Source organism: Vigna unguiculata, chromosome 8, assembly GCF_004118075.2.
Source record: "Vigna unguiculata cultivar IT97K-499-35 chromosome 8, ASM411807v1, whole genome shotgun sequence".
Lineage (NCBI taxonomy): Eukaryota > Viridiplantae > Streptophyta > Magnoliopsida > Fabales > Fabaceae > Vigna > Vigna unguiculata.
Genome location: NC_040286.1, coordinates 34,058,013 through 34,077,898, shown reverse-complemented (window position 1 = coordinate 34,077,898; position 19,886 = coordinate 34,058,013). Strand labels below are relative to the sequence as shown.

The 19,886-nt window shown below is 31.3% G+C and overlaps 2 protein-coding genes across 2 annotated transcripts; both read right to left on the bottom strand.

Moving 5' to 3' along the window:
* Nucleotides 1-5,755: 5,755 nt before the first annotated feature.
* LOC114194734 (protein-tyrosine-phosphatase IBR5) lies at nt 5,756-11,381 on the bottom strand. Its single transcript, XM_028085111.1, has 5 exons — nt 10,568-11,381; nt 9,646-9,745; nt 6,892-6,949; nt 6,513-6,619; nt 5,756-6,343 (listed from the first exon to the last, which is right to left on the bottom strand). The coding sequence occupies exons 1-5, from the start codon at nt 10,802-10,804 to the stop codon at nt 6,027-6,029; spliced, it is 819 nt and encodes a 272-aa protein (XP_027940912.1). The 5' UTR covers nt 10,805-11,381; the 3' UTR covers nt 5,756-6,026.
* Nucleotides 11,382-14,540: 3,159 nt separating this feature from the next.
* Nucleotides 14,541-19,315, bottom strand: LOC114193169 (tRNase Z TRZ2, chloroplastic). Its single transcript, XM_028082880.1, has 8 exons — nt 18,809-19,315; nt 17,890-18,052; nt 17,746-17,816; nt 17,396-17,491; nt 17,208-17,321; nt 15,652-15,720; nt 15,136-15,210; nt 14,541-14,818 (listed from the first exon to the last, which is right to left on the bottom strand). Exons 1-8 carry the CDS (start codon nt 19,184-19,186, stop codon nt 14,729-14,731), a joined length of 1,056 nt encoding a protein of 351 aa, XP_027938681.1. The 5' UTR covers nt 19,187-19,315; the 3' UTR covers nt 14,541-14,728.
* Nucleotides 19,316-19,886: the final 571 nt, after the last annotated feature.

Sequence of the window (19,886 nt, the reverse complement as noted above, 5' to 3'; positions counted from 1 at the left end):
CAATAATTATCTACCTTTTCCTTTATTTGTGTTAATATTTTATGATGTAATTTTTATTTAGATAATTTTTTATTTAAGTGTATATTTTAAAGAAAAATTTAAAAATAAAATAAAAGAATACCTACATGTATTTATAAATGTCGTAACAGAACAAAATTAACAGAGACAAAGCCAAATCATTCACACGAACAAGAAAAGTAAAAAAGTTATTATCTAAGATTATTCTTTTTCCTACTCTCTTACTAACATGGAAAGTATATAAGTATATATATAAAAGAATATTTCGCCTCGTGAGTAGGACATAGTGAACATATAAATTAAACTCTACTTTATGACACTTATAAAAAGGAATTTGGATTCTTCACTGAATTTTGTTGTGTTATTTCTTTACTGTGTCTTCATAATACACTGATTATTAATACTAATTTTAATATTTTAAAATATATTAAAAAGATATTTAAAATACCAACATAATGTATTTTTAATGCTCAACTAAGGACAACAAAAAAAATCAGTAAAGAATTTAAACATGATAAAAAGATATATGAGAGATGAATTATGTGAGCAATGAAGGTGTTAGAAAGGGTGTGAATTAATGAAAAAAGTTGAGTACGTGCAGAGGCATGTAATAGAGGGTATTGTATTGAATTGGAACTGCAGAAATAAAAGCAGAATAAATGCAAGGCAACAAAATTTTATGAGGTGGGTATGAGAGCTACTGCTGTGTGAAATATCAGGTGTGAGAGTTCCTATGGACCATGGATATCATCAATTTTTACACTTCCCACCTACTCATCACCAAATATCAATTCCTTCTTCTCTTCTCTATCACCAATAAATTTATTATGCAAAACTTATGGTAGCTTTTAATGGAATCTATCTATTTAATTAATTACATTTCCTTAGGTCACAGTACTTAAATTCTATCTTATTGATAGATTAATGATTTCAATTTAATCAATGTTAGATTTTTGATCCTTAAGTATTTTGTTATGTCAACGTTAATATATTTTATTTGGGAACAAATTAAAAGTAAAAAATATATATTTTATTAAAATTGGAAACATCAACCCATTTGAACTTTTTAAAGAAAAAAGTTGTCCCACCTTGTTTTGAAAAAGTAAAAGAATTGGTTAAATCAATTGGATATTAATTTCTCATTACTTCAATTGTTTCTTTTTCTTAAGAAATGTTTGATAAGATTAATTATTTCATGTTCAAAAATCATGTATAAATCATAATTTCTAAAAATAACTAAAATTTATTTGGTTTCACGTCTTTAATTTCACAATCCATAATAAAATACTTGAAACTTTTGTTTGATTTTCTCCCGTTCCTGCCATTTTTTTTAAAGGAATATTAATCTTTTCCATCTCAAAGCGAATAACTTAATTTAGTTAATCTGAAAAGAAAAGGTAATTATTTGTAATAAAATAAAATGTTGATGTAACTTTTTAGTGTTGAAGAAAATTTTTCCTGTCTATAAACAACCTTCTGAAACAATACATAATATATTTTCTTACAAACTTTTTTTTTTCTCAAACATATATGTTGCTCTAATATACAAGTGGCTCAACACGCACACACTCTTCTTTTGGATGCAACTGATTCTTCAGCATGTTATTGCGAAATCTACGAAGAAGTACCCTTTTACCCAAAAAAAGCGAATCTTCACGTCTGAACTGAATACCTATTACTACGCGGAAAAAGAAAACAACAGAACATGTTAATTTAGAGTGTGAAACGGATCTACCTTAAGACCAGTTCCAACATTAAAAAAGACAGTGTTATAAAAATAGTAAACAGCAGTGGTTTTAAATTCCCCCAGATCGTATTCTCCACCAAGCCTGCTCCTTTCATCATCACTCTGAAAGACTGAACTGAAGAGAGATTTTGCGCACGCAATGGCAAAATATTCCAAAGCAATGCTCGTGTTTGGTCTTGGGGTGTTGGTGGTTAGCATGTGGTGTATGAAGAGCACTGAGGGTAGCCTTGAGGATGATGCTGCTTCCATCATTCACGCAGTGAAACGTGACGACCCTACTCTTTTTCCTCATCAAGGCTGTGGAACCAGCCACACCGAGGGAGGAGTCGAAGAGTGCTCCGACGAAGACGACCGCCTCGGATTGTACGCTGATGTCGATGACACTTTCAAGGCTGCCGCCCAAAGAATCACTTCTCATTTCCATTCTCAAGACGACAACGACGACTCTCCTAATCTTGCAAACAACAATGTCAATGTCTTGGGACACTGATATACGATATGGCATGTTTGGTTTCACGTTTCAGATGCGGCTTTTCACCTTCCAGGATGTGGTTTCCACCTTCTCAACGTGATTCCTTCGCGTCAAACAAAATTCCAAGCACGCTAGGATAAGGGTTTTTTTTTTTTTTCCTTTCAATCGGTTGCTAAGTTTAGAGTCCAGTTTTTGTTTGTCCTCTTCGTGGGATATGCATTACTTCTTTTGGTTGGTTTAGCTTAAGGATGTTTTTCCTTTTTGTCATGGTTGAGTAAGTGTTCGTAGGATCCAGCAATAAAAAATGCTTTTACGTTTTCAAAACAGTGTTTCTTCTTCTTCTTCTTCTTCGGTTGGCATGAATTTATGGGTGAACATTTATATCTATACCAATATCTACACCTATATGCTATTGTTATAGGTCACTGCAATATGCAGGTCAAAAAGCTTGTCATTTGTTTCTAATTGCTGCAGCATTAATATTAAACGTGCACGAATGGAAATTCAATGATGAGAAATAATGATGTATTAATGGATTGGGATGTAAGAAATTAAAACTATCAACCCAATAAATATGGTTTGTAACTTTTGGATGAATTGTTGAAAGGAAAATATTGGTTTAACACACTTGTACATGTTGGACAATCCAATTTAATGGTGTTTTTATCATTACAAATTATATTTTTTGTATAAAGAAAGAGAGAGATTGTATAGTAAAATATTACTTGATATAAAGTATGTGTAAAAATTTATTGAGTGTGAAAATAATGTACCTTGTTAAAACGAGTTTAGATTTTCTATTGATTTTTTTTGTGTTGTTTTTTATTAGACATTAAAAATATATTGTATTGGTATTTTACATATCTTCTTAATATCTTTTAAAATATTAAAATTAGTAGTAATCAGTGTATTATAAAAGTACAGTAGAGAAACAATACACAAAAATTATTAAAACCTCAAATGTGTGTTTAAAATTGATTTATGAAAATAAAATGTGTCTTATGGCCATCATCAAACAATTGTGTAATTTTCGACTGTACTGAATCCATCTCAGTGAATTCATACAAAAAAAAAAAAACGCATCCTCAACAAGTTTAAGAGTAACTTGACACAGTAACAGAGAAATTTATTACGTTAATTTGTTGGGGATGAAACTGGCATGTACTCTAAAAGTGTTTAAGTAAGAGAAAAAAATCAACAACAATAATAGAACCACCAAAGTTGTTGTCTGTTTAATTTTGGAAAAAAAATTCGATATGCATGTGAGCTCAAAAGATAAAAAGGCAAGAAATATTGAAGTTTAAATGTAGTAATACTTAATACTGTGTCGTTTATTTCAATGTTCAAATTCTGTTGGTAGGGTCAATGTTGGAATAATAAAATATAATTACTAAATCTCACCTTTATTAATATTTAATCATACTAGTTTTTTCTGTATTATTTAGGTGCAAAGGCTAGTTATATAAGTTCGTCTCCCCTCCTTAGATATGTAAAAAATAAATTACTTAATAAATCATTTGGGTTTAGAACATTATTACATTAATTTTGTTGAGAAATTGCAAATGAATACATCATAGTCCTGGAATATAAACTTTTATTTATGTTGAATTTATAGATTCATTTATCTTTTGCACATGCTTGGAAAGAGATTTTCAAATATTTTGATGATGATTTTATTTTTATTTGTCATGGTTTGTTGGATTATGTGAGTGATTTATTTGAGTCTTAGAAGGAGATGATACCGGTATACTTACATCAATTTTGTAAATATATGCAATTCAAAAAAATTATGTTTTTCAAGAAATTGATAAATTAGCTAACATAAATAATTTAAAATTTTACCTTCATATATTTATTTATATTTTTTCCAATAATTATAATTTGTTTATATTTTGTGAAGTGTGTAATTTTTATATGAACTTGGTGTAATCTTCCGTACTTTATATTTATTTTTTTATTTTTTTTAATAAATTTTTATGTCACGACAAATGATTGATGAATTTTGAATTATTAAATATATCAAGATTCATAACGATACCTAACTGAATCATTTGAAAATTATTTACTATCATATATTAGCTTTTTAATTATTAATTTTCAATTATTATCATCATATTATTTTTTTTATAGTGTTTGACCAAAATCTAAATTCAAATTCGTTATTGATTAGGATTTTCTCCATCAGCATTAACATAACTATTTTTTGATGTATACTGGTTAGGATTTTTTGTTGATAAAAATTAAACTTATTTTTTAACAAATGCAAGTTAACATGGTTTAGTAAAGTTAGACATGAATTATTTTATAATTATCATTATTGAAATTATTTATCCATTAATAGGTTAAATTATTTCTTTATTGATTTAGATTGAGTTATTTTTCAATTGAAGTTTACAAAGATTATTTTTTGTCTATGCGTACAATATTAAAATATTAATCTTTATATTTGATAGTAATTAAAATATTTTATTTAAAAAATTAAAATTATTTCATTTAAACAAAGCATTAGAAAAATTAATCAATTTATATATATATATATATATATATATATATATTATTTTTTTAATTTCCTAAAATGCAAAGAGTTCGTATTTAATTTTCATTTTCATAATTTTAGGAAAGTCTCCTATCCTGAGTTATATAACTTTTTCTTGAGAAAATGAATTCTATTTGAACGTTAGAGTAAAAATGTTATGATATAACCAAACTTATGATCGATATTACCAAACACTGCAAAAAGTGAAAGAGAAGAGTAAGTGAAGCTTTGGTAGAAACCAAGGTAGTACAACATAACCCACGAGGTTCTCACCAAGTACGGCTTGGAGAAAATAAATGCAGACAACCTTGTTCGTATAAACAGAAAGGGTTATTTCCAAGATTTCAAAATGATTCTCTGCATAATTTTAAGTGTTGTCCCTCTGCACAAAATTTAGATTCTCTGCAAAAATTCGAGTACAAGACGAAAAAATTGAAATGTATCACTCAAATCACAAAGTGACACCAAAAGTTGCAAATTTAATTTCCTGCAATTTGGGCTAAAAGGGCAAGAACTTAACATGAAAAGGACTTTTTGAAGCTTGAGACAAAGAAAGGAAGAAAACCAGGGAACATTGATGATTGCCTTCGTACTGTCAAAATGAATTGACAAGGCTTATGTCGGTAGACACAAGTCATATACGAAGAAACATGACTTCAATGCACCAAATACTATTGACCTGGGCCTGGTTAAGTATAATAAATGGAAAATGATAGAGTGAATAATAATGTTGATGCTGATGGTGAGACATAAGTGGAGAAATGGACAGGGTTCCGCGTGAATTACTTTAGAACTGTGCTATCGCAATAGAAAGATCGAAACATCACATTCAGTATCCAAATAATAAACATATCATGGTTACTTTAACATAGTCATAAAAATAAAGGTGAAAAATTGATAATGAATTTCAAAAACTTGTCTGTAAAAGTTTTGTATATTTCAGAACAGCGGTTCCACAACATGCTTGTTTACTATTGTATACTTTGTAGATAAGATTTTGCTTATAATATTAAAAACTGGATATTGTTGCGCAGATCTACTGAGACCAGTAAAATATGCTGTAACTCAATACTACAACCAGAGATGACTATAAAAAGATTTGAGAAAAACATGGGAAAAAAGAAGCTGGTATAGAATTGACAAGTCACTTATGATTGTTGCACCTTGACTTGAAATATGGCAGGCTGGTACCTGTAAACTTTACCAGAAGCCAAATTGTCAAGCAGCTTAATCACACATGTGGGTGGTGAGAATCAAGAGCCATCCATTTGTATATCAGTAGCATTTGGATTAGTTTGGTTGGCACTGAAGGGACTTCCAGCCACATTCTTCTGCATTGGTCCAGCACCAAATGTAAACTCTGTAGGAGCAATGTCTAAGGTTGGTCTGGCGAATAGTGAAGGAGTTCCAGCAGTGCTGAAGGAAGGAAGTTGAGCTGGATCGTTGATCTTTGGGAAACCAAAGCTAATCGAAGGAAGAACTGTAGGCGAGAAACCGGGAAGCAGGGAGCTGCTACTATCGATTGCTCCATAGATCTTCTGCTCATACTCTTGTAGTTGCTGGTATACACCTACATTAAGAAATGAAGCATGCATGTTAGCATTTTGCAGTACTGAAATTGTTACATAATGATCATAAGATAAATGACTTCACCAGTTAAAAGTCCTCAATTAACCAATACGAATCTTATGATTATACTGGAGACTGGAAGCAAAGCTGGATACGGTAAAGATACGTACCTGGAGTTAATTCAACCGAATGTCTACGTTCCTTTACCCACTGATAACTCTGTGCAAGTCTCCATCCTTTGGACTTCATCAAGTATGCAATCACAATAGCTGGAGACCTGTTGTTAAATATGGCATGATTCAGAAAATTTAACATTTATATATATATATATATATATATATATATATATATATATATATATATATATATATATATATATATATATATATATATATATATATATATATATATATATATTACATCCTCATTTGAAAGGCAGCAGTACTAAAACCTCTATCAATTCCATTTTGAATTTTGAGAGTCACCATCACTAAGTAATTCAAACTAACCAGCACCAAATGTCACTGACATGTTGTAGTATTATCTTACCTACTCTTTCCTGACATGCAATGAACCAGAACACGCTCCTTTTCCTTCTCACATAACTCTGCAAAGGAAGAAATATAAAGAGAAAAGTATAATGTCAATTTAAGACAAAGATTCCATTAATTACCAGTTACTCAGTTAATAACAGCATAGGAAGTGTTATTTATACTTAATATCCCATTAATGTTGTCAACATTAAGGCTGAATATATTCTGGAAGACAAAAATAAGCAAAAAAGAATGCAAAATGCAACTCCATCAATGTTATAACAAGTGACGACCATTTAAACAAAATGGGAAAGATTTACAGAGATAGCAAGTTAAAATAAAGCCTTAAACAATAGAGGACTCATTAAAGATTAATTATATAATGATGGAAATGAATCTAATATTACAATACAAACCCACACACTTGTGCAAACACGCCCCCCTGTTCATTATCAACAATAGTGAAGGAAAGAAGATGGGGGCATATTAGAAGACAAGAGGTAAAGGGCATGGAGAGGGACTTGGTGAAAAAGCACAAAAAAGTTACCTATGATAAAACAATTTCGTTAAGGCGTAGACATTGAGTGACAATTTATGATAGAGTAAAAAATGTCCCTAGGAACATAAGTTATCAAATTGTTCAACCACGAACCTACCCTTTGGAAGGTCCATTAAGGCTCAATTAGAGTGTTGCTTGGATTTCCTCTGTGCACCAGATCAATTTTTCTCATTAGTTCTTCTACTGTTCTTACAAGGTCAAACCACCTTATGCTGAGATTTTACCATCTCTTCCTCAACAGGGGCTATTGTTTCCTTCTCTCTAATGCCTTCATTCCTGATCTAGTTTTTGTACGTCCACTCCCCCACCACAACCCCACCTTTGTCAAACAGTTTATGCTCTAATTCGTTCTATATCAACCAAAATTCAATACCAATTATTAAAAAACAAGTTCATTAAGAAAAACATATAATAACAGAGTTAAGAATACATGCAATTCAAGAATGTTTTTCTTTTGTCCTTTTTACCCATTATTTCATTAAACTTGCTGATATCAAAGTAATTTGTAATAAAACTAACAGTTTGTTTGCATAAAAGAGCAAACTGTATTTAAACTTCATTCAAGATATGTCTCTAGCAAAGTAGTCAATTCAGCACATTCACAGCTCTACAGTAGGAAGGTCTGCCTCCTGTTTAAGTCATTGTTTTATGTCTTCTAGTCATGGTCCTTCACCAATCACAGTGCAAATGGAGCCCTTCACACCTATTACCAGCTGCTCCAGGTGTTACCAGCAAGAAGACAATCTCACGCGCTTTTTCGCGCTTTTTCCGTGTCGTTTAATGCATCTTAATGGGGTAAAATTGGAAAAGCAATAACACTATATTCTGACCCCATTTATTCTTCTTTGATGCCCAGTCAGCCCTAGCTTCTACACTTTCTCTTCAACCCCAAGCACAGCTTTAAATCCCTAAGGTTTCACATATGCGGCGACAACAGCTCATTCCCTTGCCCTTGCATGGTATTCAAATCATTCAGTGGTCAAGTCCCTTGCTTTGCTCAATTTTGACTCGTCAAATCGTCGCAATTTCGTCCCGTCACAATTTCGTCCTGTCACGATTTCGGTTGCGACACAAGTTTTAAGGCAAAGATTGACCTCGTCAGACCTGATGAGATTTTCTCTTCAAATACATTCTATTTTCTCTCAGAACTTGTATGCATTTCCAGATTGGTGAATGTTAAAATTGTTTTCTTTAGTGTTTATACTAATTGCATTACATCATAAAAAGATGCAAGAATCTGTTCCATTTGTTGCCATGTTCCAAATTTAGGTATTTTATTTATTTTTCAGCATAAATAGACGTTTAATGTATATACATAGGACTCAAAATGGTAGTCATCCCACAATTGCACTTTTGGGGGCGTGGATCTGGACCACTAGTCACTAATTACTACTATCGTCCCTCACCATGGCATTTATCTCAATAAAACAATATATTAAAGCTTTTGATGTTACCAACCTGACTATGCACTGTTGGGAAAGTTTTAGACTCTGAAAGACATTAAGACATGGATGCAGATGCCCATAATGAGAAAATTACACAAAACCACTGCAATAGAGTGATAGATGTTTGGGATTCTCTCAAATAATCAAACTGTTGAAGGAGCCTCCTTCAACATTGACTTTAAGCAGGCCCTCTAGCAGAAACAGAAACATAGGTAAAAGTGGATGGAAAAGGAAATTGCAATTTTAGGCAATGTTTGGATCGGAAGGGATGACTAGTGGAGTGCGCAATTAGTAGATAATAAAGTGTAGCAGATTGGTTCAAGATATAGTGGAGTAGACTGGTTCATAAACATAACAGAATGAAGTGAAAAGTACTAAGGAGTATCTTTCAAGACTTTTATTGATCCTATGCTAAGTAGGTGAACAACAAATATCTAATGTCTCTGTGATTCTATAATGGTCTTTTCCTTTGAATATACTGCTTGTTTTTTATTTGTTAATAATTGACTAGATGATTCATAGAGAAAATCCTTTAGAAGAAGAATCAAAATACTACAAAGTAGAAGTGCAAAAGAACAAAATAGTAAAAGTCCATGTAGCAGATCATTTACTAGTATTATTGAGCATGAACATATTGGCCATAGTTCCAATAGCAAGTACAAGTATTATATTTAGTAGTTATTATCAAAAAAACTGCAAATCCATGTTAAAGAAGCACCTGGGCAAATGGAAAGTATAAGTTTTAAATGGACAAACAGAAAAATACCTAGAAACTGAATTGCTTCATCAAATGGCAAAGTTTTGTCATCTGGGAGGCAGTGATAGGTAAATGAGTTCTTGTAGAGATTTTGACAAGAAGGAACAGTCTGCAAAAGTAGAGAATTCAAAAGTATTAGAAGAAAATAAACACACTAAAAGTTCGGATAAGCAGGTTTAAGGTGCAAAACCTCTGAGCAGGATAAGAATCACATACACCATGAAAACACATTGAAAATAATTTCAAATCATTCTTCTTTTAGTCACTTCTTGCTATGTCCAAATAGAATTAACTATTTTCCACTAGTATGGGCAGTAAGCTAATTCCACATCTTCGTGATTTTCCACATTAAAAAAAAAGTATCAGCACAATCACCCGACCAATGAAGGTGATCATTGAGCTTATGAACCATGAATCTGTATTCATTCAGTCATATTAGTCCCTAAACTGGAACTAATTTATAATGCCGCTAGCATGGAAACCAATTTGGCTCCCAAGATGCAATTCAAAATCCTCCAGCAATCTGACCATTAATCTTTTCTGAATCTACAATCTATATCAACAACTAAATGTTTAACTTGGCATCAAGGTCTTAAAAAAGGGTCCACAATTCAGAGGATTTTGTAGTTTTCATGACTGTAACACATCTGGCAACAACCACAATTTAATTTAAATCCCTGTTTGGCATCATCATTCCTATGCATTGACCACTTAGAAATTATAAGTATGCTATAATGAAAATCCTAACTAAAACCATTTCACCTATGATTCCTCATTATTACCAAAACCACAAACAATAATAATCCAAAATCTCAACCCCACAACACTCAACTGATCAACATGCATACATTCATAGTTAATCATTGGAACATTGAAATCAAAAAGATGTCAGATTCGATCACAGATTATAACAAACAATAAGACCCCTTACATTGAGGATTCGAGTAATCCCCTGTGTCTTGAGAAGCTCGGAACGTGATGCGTTGTCGTAGCTTCCTAGGTAAAGAAATTCCGGCAGAATCACCGAAGGAAAAGCACTCACTTGTATCGAAGTTTTCTCCGATCCAACTGGAATCCGGTGACCGCAAATGGAACACACCTCCCCTTCTTCATATTTGTGATAGTGGCCACACACCCCACAAGGATTCTCTCTTTCTCTTTTCCTCATAATTAAACAACAACAATGAAAACAACAGAAGTTTCCTTCAGACCCAGATCGCAAAACAAGGGATTGGGAACCAAACCGGGCAAAAAATTAGATCTTTTTAGGGGAAGAGACCCAGTCAGAAAAAATGATTCCAACCTGAAAACACCAAACACCCAGATCGAGAGAAAAAAAAAAAAGATGAGAGAAGGGAAGAAAGAAGATGTGGTGTCGGAACAACAAGAGAAGAAAGAAGGAGAGGAAGGGAACGATATGGAAGTTTCCTTATTGTAAGTTTGATGTAATAATAGTGTTATCAACTTAGGACATGACTACAATCTATGTATCTATTAAGTTAGAAACACTCATTGGTTTGCACTACTGGATTGTGATAGAGGCAAAGCCTTAACCATGGTTTGGTAGTAATTAGAGAGGGATTTGGTTGGATTGGATGATGGTGATTATGGTAGACACAGGGGTAAATTTTTTGGGTATATGTATTAGTTGATGGATTTTGGGGGCTTCCAGATTTTTGGTTGGCACGTGAAGTGAACAATCCAGGTTTCTTATTCTCCTAGAAATGAGAATAGATCTGGTAAAAATACAACTTGCCTAACACTCAACCATCTCAGTTTCAGGTAAATAATCATCATTTCTTCCATCATAACTCTAAAGCCTTTTCCCCTTCTCTCTTTCTCCATTTTTAGACAAATGAGAACATTCATTCACACTGTAAAAATATTCAATTATGATTGGTGGACAATGATGTCTTTTAATGGGTGAGGAGTTGATTTTTTCACAGAATTATTTTGATTTTTTAGATGTTATTTAAATTAATGTACTTGTTTATAGTTATTTTCATTATGAATATTTTTTTTCTGAGTTAAATAAATAATCTTTTTCAAATTCTATTTAAACATAGCCAATATAGATTTGTATTCTTTAATATATGATAAATTTTAAAATATAAATTTAATAATTTTAGTATAAATTTAATATTTTAAAATATCTCCAATATGTGTGTTTTTGTTATAATTTTAGTATAAATTTAATAATATTTTGTTTGATTGTAATAAATGATTTGTTTGAGTACATGAACACTTATGTCCCACTGTTCAACTTATAATCCCGTTTATAACAAATAAAAGATATAGAAAAATATTATTTATGGATTGTTTATACCCATTCTTAGCCATAAACTATTAATTTGAATTTTGGTTTCTATAAAATGTTTGTCTTACTTATGAATATTTAGTAGAGTTAAACTAATGCGGTACCTCTAATTTGATTGAGATTCGCATAATGTTTAATTGTGAACTAATTACTCTTCTAACAAGTTTTCACCTTTATAAACCTATATTGAACCCTAGATTTAGAGAATAGATAGGAAGAGGAAAAAATAAATAATATTTTTTAATAATTCTATTAAAAAGTTGTACTATTTAAAAAAAAAAATCTACGTAAGTCTATGACAGAGAGTAATTTGTTTTAAAGCAGGACTAAGATAATTTTTGTTTCATCATAGGATAAAAATATTTTGGTTAGTGTTAAGTTAATCAAACAAGTTACTTACCTAATATGTTTGGTAGCGGGAGACAAATAGTATTGCTGATAAACTTGACCTATATTATGTTTCTAAACACGCAAACTATATGATCTTGTAAGAAAACAAAATTAACATGACATTAATTAAATGAATTTAATGAATTTAATGTGCAAATATTTTTCTGTCTTACTAAAATATCATGTGCGTAGTTGGATAGAGATACAATTTGAATAATTTGCATAAAATATTGAATTATATATGAACCGACTTTGTTATGAAGAGGTTTATCCATTTGTTGATGTGTTGTTTGTTTGACGTATCATAGTCAATGAATACCAAGATGCTGTTCATTGATGAATCAAGTTGGTTCCTTTGCCCCCACAAATATGAGTCTTTAGATACGATGTGGACACAACTATGGCACACCTTGTGTAGGAAAAATGTTCCCAAATTAACCAACTAACTATAATATCATCTCTAACTACCTCAATCATCACATGATGATTTTTGTTTGATTAGTGTACTGTGTTTGATTATTATTTTTTTTACATATGTAATACTTTTTTTAATTAATTTTACTTAAGTGAAAAATAAATAAAGTTTGGTCAAGATTTTTATTAAATTTATTTTAGTCAGCATTTCATTTATATTAATTTTGGAATAAAAGTATAAAATATTAGTTAAAACATTCAATTTATTATTAAGAAAAATTTATTATTTATGTGTTTTATTTAATATTTGAGAAGTTCTAAATTTATATTTTTCAATATTTTTGAACTAAAATTGTATTACTCGTTGGTTATTATTTTTAGAATTAAATATATTTTTGGTTGTTTAATTTTCAGTAAAGATTGAAATTAGTCTTTTCTCAAAATTTTGGATTAATTTAGTCTTTATTTTCATAAATATGTGGGTTTAGTCATTTTAACCAAATTTTATTACATTTATTTGATATTTCAAACTCATTTTTTCAACTAACATTGAAACGTAAATATACTAAACAATGTAAAGAACTCAAATAGTAACATAAAACACATTTAAAACATTAAATAAACAAAAAAAAATTAAAAGAATTAAACTCACATTTCTAAAGTTTGAGAACCTCATTGGATCAAAGATTCAAGAAAAGACTAATACTAATTTTCACATCAAAAACATATTTAATCCTTATTTTTATAATTATCTTACTTTTAACATAATTGCATTTAAATATAGATTAGATTATATAACTATTTTTGTAATTTTGTTAATTTTTTTTCAATTTATTTCCACTATTTTTTCAGGTTTCAATTTAATTTTAATCTTATTTAAAAGTAGTTAATGCAATTTCTTATATTAAATTGATATTAAATAATTTTAGATAATCATATATTATGTAACTTATACACAGTTACAAAGGCAAAGAATGTTTGAAAAACACTCTTCAAACATGCATGAAATTAATAATTCCCAACCCAAAAATATAAGTGTAGTTTCATGCTCTTTATGTTAGATTGTGTGTTTGAGTAACCTTTCAGAGGGGACAAATGAGACACATGATTTTGAAGAAGGTACAATTCAAAAGAAAAGGAACAAAAGAAGTAACGTACAAGCTATCTTTAGTGAGATAATGGTGTACTTTATCTTTATATGGAACAGGAACAGAATGACTGCTGGAATATATTCTGAGATGATTGGAAAGTAATGAACACATTATGACTCTACTTTTTTTTCAAGGGAATAGATTATGATTAATATAAGTTTTCCAATACTTATATTAATATAGTTTCTCTAAAATAAATAATTTTCTATAAAATATTTTTTTTAAGATCATAGAGACAATAACTTTTTAATGTATTTTTTCATGCCTTTAAAATTAACATTTTAAAGAATCATCCTTGGACACCAATTCTGTCAAAAAAAAAAAGGTCACTAATAATCTTTTAAGGACTAATGATAAGTGATTTTCTCTTCAACAAACAGACTATGTGTAAAAGGTGTTTGAAAATTATTAAAGGACTATTGTGTTTCATATACTATTTGGTAGCTTTTCTCCTTTTGTTTAGGTGGGGTTACTGCCTCAACAGAAGAATTTGATTACAAGCCAAAAAAAGAAAGTGGTAGTTTTTATCTTTTTCAGCAACCAAATTAGTTTGATTAACTTTTTTCAGGGACCGAATTAGTGTCTAATTCTCTATCCTATCAATCAATAAAGCATATGCATATGAAGCCAAGTTGGGGAAACAATAACTTTAATGCTGTGCAAATTACATAGATATAAATTGAAAGCTTACAAGTTCCAAAAAAAAATGTACCTCTCTAATTTACATGAAATAAACTGTGAAATGTAGATATATCTAGGTACACTTTTTATCCTCTACTTGATACACTGATAATGGTGAAGAGTGAATATACTTTGATTCCTAAGTGTACATAGATTTGAAGCCTTCCGTAAGAGGAACCACCTTTGCGGACAGCCTGGACTGCAATTTTGATGCAGCTTGTCGAATATCCTGAGGAATTACAAAAGATGCCTATTTTATTCACCGGTTTTTTCCTTTATCAAAACAAAAACTTAGATATAATTCCTTAAGAGGCTCTGGTGGTGGTGTCTGATTAGAAATGGAATTGTATTCAGATAATATTTACTAACCTTTGATACATATACACATTGTTGAGATAATAAAACTTTAAGTATGATTGAAGAACACCATATAAAATACTCTAGGAGTTGCATCCAAGTTTTTTTTTGGTCATTATATGCATATATGTGGTAAGGGAGGGTATGCCCTTGCAAGTTAAAAAACTAAAAGGAAAAATATAGCATTACCTCTAAAGTATATCTTGGTGAAAAATGAGTCAACAGAACTGCTTTGTTGCGAATCCACTGTGCATTTGCAATGATCTACATAAATATCATAAGTTTACTGTTCAGGAATTCCACAATATATTATGAAGTAGTGTGGAAATTCTGAAATAATCAATCACCAAGAAATATTATAAGTTTACTGTGAATTTGTCTGAGCAGGTTATTTTTAATATTTTCAAATGGTACAAGATTGACTTATGAATGCAACATGGTATACGACTTGGCCCCAGAAAAGTTATGTACTTAGTTGAACTATTCTGTAACATTTGTCTAAAAAAAGCTGCTGACAATACAATGATTATGGTATATATGACTATAATTATAGCTATACTAACATGAATAGCAACTCAATCATAAGTGACAGCAAAATAAAAGAGAAAGTACAAGCATGATAGCAGCAAAAGTTGGCCTTTGTGCATCTATGATTTGTCGAGTTAAGTTCAGAGTAGCCATGAAAGAATGAAACATGTTACATACCTCAAATAAATGAGTATGACCATGTTGCCGAGCATGATCTATGCTGAATGAATCATCTAGGAAAGTTGCCTATTACAAGAGTTTCAACAAGTAAAGCAATCAAAACAAAAAGATCAATTAAGATAGCCAAAAGAAAAGCACACTACAAAGGAAGGCAATAGCAATTTTTGAGAAGTTTTATTCCAAGTTTTTCAAGTAGGCGAAAAACCCAATGTCTAAAAGTACAGATGAAATGAACTTAGATTACTCTGATAATTCTAGTAACACAACATAACAAAGAGGACGACAAACCTTTGGTATACAATAAAAAAATGTTTACATTTTAATATTAATAGATCTTGTCACAGTTAAGTGTAAGAAAGAACAGAGAAGAAACAATAAACGAGAAAGGAGAAGAAAGAAAAGAACAAACAAAGTCCAAAATAAGATTAAATAAAAAATTATGATTTATCATTGACAAACAGGATCTTTTCTTGTAGCCTCCCACCATTCTCTTATTCTGTCTTCACTTTTGTTGTATAGGCAAGAAAATATTATATAAAAATAAAGACATTTCAATGTGATAAAAAAGGACGACAAGCAGAAAATCATTATCTCTACCCCTCATTCTTCCTTTATCCTTTGGGATAAAACAATAAAGAAAGACTATAAAAGAATATGATAAGAATCTGCAAGAAAAAACATGTGGAGAAAGTCAACAGGAAAATCACGACCAAAACACCTTAAATAATATGGGCCGGCAATCTTTGCATATAGCCATCAAGGAGAAAACCCCCCTTAATTATCATTTATCAATAAACTGAAAACCATAGAAATTATAATATCATCCTTTTTCACTATCTGTTTTATTCCTTCCAATTTCACTCTAACCAGGCACAAAGAAAAAGTTAACTAAAAATTCCCCTGACAATACCCCATGTTGTAATATGATCATTTTAAAGAATTGGTTAAGGAACTGTTAAGCCATTTACGAAACTAGGAAGGTTGTTTTTATGCTAAAACTTATTACATACGCATTTTACACATTGTCCCACACTTGATTACTGCAATGATGTCAAAGTCCAGAGTAAACTTGCAAACTTGAACGATCCTGTGAATAAAGACACCGCCACAAACTGATGCAAATGGCAGATTGTGCCAAGATCATGATGTTGCTCGTTGAATCGCAGGATTGTGCGCTGTGTAAATCCTTTCCATCTTGTGAAGCTAGGTTTGCCAACCCATATGTTGGCTAAAAAGTAATCCAACTTGACCCAAAAACAAAGCCTAACACTTGTGTAACCCTTTTGTTCAGCTAGGGTTCCCAGCCATTCGTAAATCAGAAACAAAGGAGACTCAAGACTGTGCACACACCTCTTACAAGTTGACTTATGATACTTGAGTTACAATATTTTATCCCTCTTCGGATCCTCTTATAATCTCCAAAGATTACTGAACCCCCTTTTTTTATTCTCCATTTCTAAGGATTTCAAATAATCATACTATCAATTCTCAAAAGTCCAGTGAACTAGGAGACAAAATAATTGTACCCGTTTCATTAAAAGATTGTACTATACCTCAGTTATGAGAATTTTGGCTCTCAATGCATCAGAATTGCATGGGTCAAGCATAAAATCTGGTGTTGTATCACCGGTGAAGGCCACCTCAGGAGATAATATAGTGTCTGTAATCTAGAGAGGAGAGTTCATTAAAGGTAAGGATCAAAGAAGATTTAGATCCAAATTGAGCTCCAGCAATCACAAACCTCAGCACCCGCCTTCTTCAATTTCTCAATTTGTTTCCCATTCAAGTGGGCATACTGTTTCCTCAATTTTTTCCTGATTGAATAGAATACATAGCCCTGCATAAAACAAGTATGTGTTTTCAGCAGATAAAGGTGTTGTGATGCCAAGATCGGAAGTCTTCACACAATTTCAAACTGAAATATCAAGAAAAAGAAGACAATACTGTAGACAACGACAAAAATATACTAAGCCAAAACCCGTTAATTTTTGTGCCAAATTCTCTGTTCAACAGTCTTAGTAGACAGAACGAGTTAACTTCCAGCGCTTCAGTTAAAAGAAAATGGCTACAGAATGGTTGGTTGAAAGATACCTGGCTAGGTATAACATGTTGTGTACTGAATGGTCGGACAACAAGGTTATTCCGTATCTCATATGTCTCCCCTGAAATGAAACTTTGCATATCATTTCCTTGAAGTTATCTCCTGATCATTAACAGCAGACAAATGACACATACCAACATCCAAGGCAACCACTTCAGCATTCAATTCAACCTGGCCCATTGTTCTGTGAATATCAAGCAGCTTCTCAACATCCTCTTTGATGCAAGGAGGCACAAAGATAGTCGGTGGTTTTAAATTGAACAAACCACGGCTAGCTACATACATTGGAAGCCCTCCCTAAATCATTCAACATCATAGCACACTTATCCCAAATTTACAGTTAAGATCCAAAGTATGCACAGAACAGAACAAATAAAACTTACAAACAACTTACTAGGATGCAAACGCTCATTTACAGATCACAAGTAAGACCCACAGGGATCAGTGAAAACCGAAAAAAAAAAAACAGGTCAGCATTGTGTATGTTGTTTTTAGAATGTGTTTGGTTTAGCAGAATTCCATTTTCCAATGCATGTTAAACCCAAACCTCCTCTCACATTAGATTCACATTCAATGTGACTGAGCACTTATTCAAAAACAGCCTGTATATGCCATCAACATTAGTCCTTGCCATCACCACATATAGGCCTAAGTTCTAACAGAGAAGACTTTAAACATCGTTTGGTTTGAGAAATCATTCTCTGTCTTCGTCTTCTGCTTTCACTTTTAATTAAAAATGTCAGTGTTTTTACTTTATTTTCAATTTTCAAAAGTTTATTTAGGAAACTATAAAATAACTTTTGTATTATTCTATGTTTTCACTATCTCCTATGCAAACTTAAAACATAACATTTTTTCATAACAACCTTCTGGCCATGCTAATAAAGTATGAATTGGCCTTTCATAACAAACAACTTAATACAATCTATTAAGCTAACACAGAGCATATGAAATTTACCCTTTCTTCCCTTTTCTACGAATCCAAAATAAAAAATCAAAAGAAAAAGCATCACCCCATATAAAGTTATTGGTGAGAAAGGTGGAGAACCTTACAATGTGATCAAGATGAGCATGAGTAATGAAAAGGAAATTTTGATTAATAGCTCTACTAGGGCACCTCCCAATATCAAAAGTGCACTTGAATTCAGGTATTATGATACATGTCTCTTGGCCTCCAACTGAAATACCCTCAATGGAATAACCTTCCAATTCCAGAACTTTCCGGTTCACCTGCGACCGGGCTATACGGTACTGCTCTTCGTTATCAATTTTTTTGCTGATTTCAGACAAATACCCCGACCCTTTCAGCACATTCACATGGCTTTGCGTTGAAACTTGGTGCTGCAGCAGTGGCTTTGGAGGGAAAATGGGGTGGTGGAGTGGGAAGAGTTGAGGGGTCTTGAAGGCTAAGTTGCTAAGAGAAATATGCATTGTTGTTTGTGAATTTGAACGGTGATGGATAGAAAGAGGGACTGAGAAAAAAAAGAGGGTTTATTCTGGGTTTTACAGACGTTGGTGTCTATCTAAATCAACCACAGGGACATTGGTGATGGAATTCGAAGATAAGGTTAACTTGCTAAACACTGTCGTTTTGACCTTCGGGTTTTATTGCTATTTCTTTTAAATGATCCATTTCCAATATTTGACAAAATGGGTTCTTCTACTTCTGTGGATTGATATAATTATTATAATTTCCTAGTGGAAACATGGTCTCCACTTTTATTTTACTCATGATAATAAAAAATCTAAGAGTAAAAAACTAATTATTATAATAATGATTAAACTAAAAAGTATTATTAAAATTTTATATTAAAATTATGAAAGACGTGTTTATAAAAACATATACAAAAATAAATCAATTTTATTATGAGTATTTTTCATAAAGGACAAAATTGTAAGGAACTGTATAAAAAAAAGTAGTTACAAAGACAATCTTTTTTATTAATGGTATAAATTATCATTGTTGAATAGTAAAGTTAGGCCAATAATATTTTTGACTGCTTTTTTGAATTCGATTCTATTTTTATTTGTTTTTGTTTTTTAAATTGAGAATAGATTTCAGTGAGAATTAAGTAAATATGATTTGTGTTTTAAGCTCAAATGTTTTTACTAACTAAAAGCTAATAAAGAA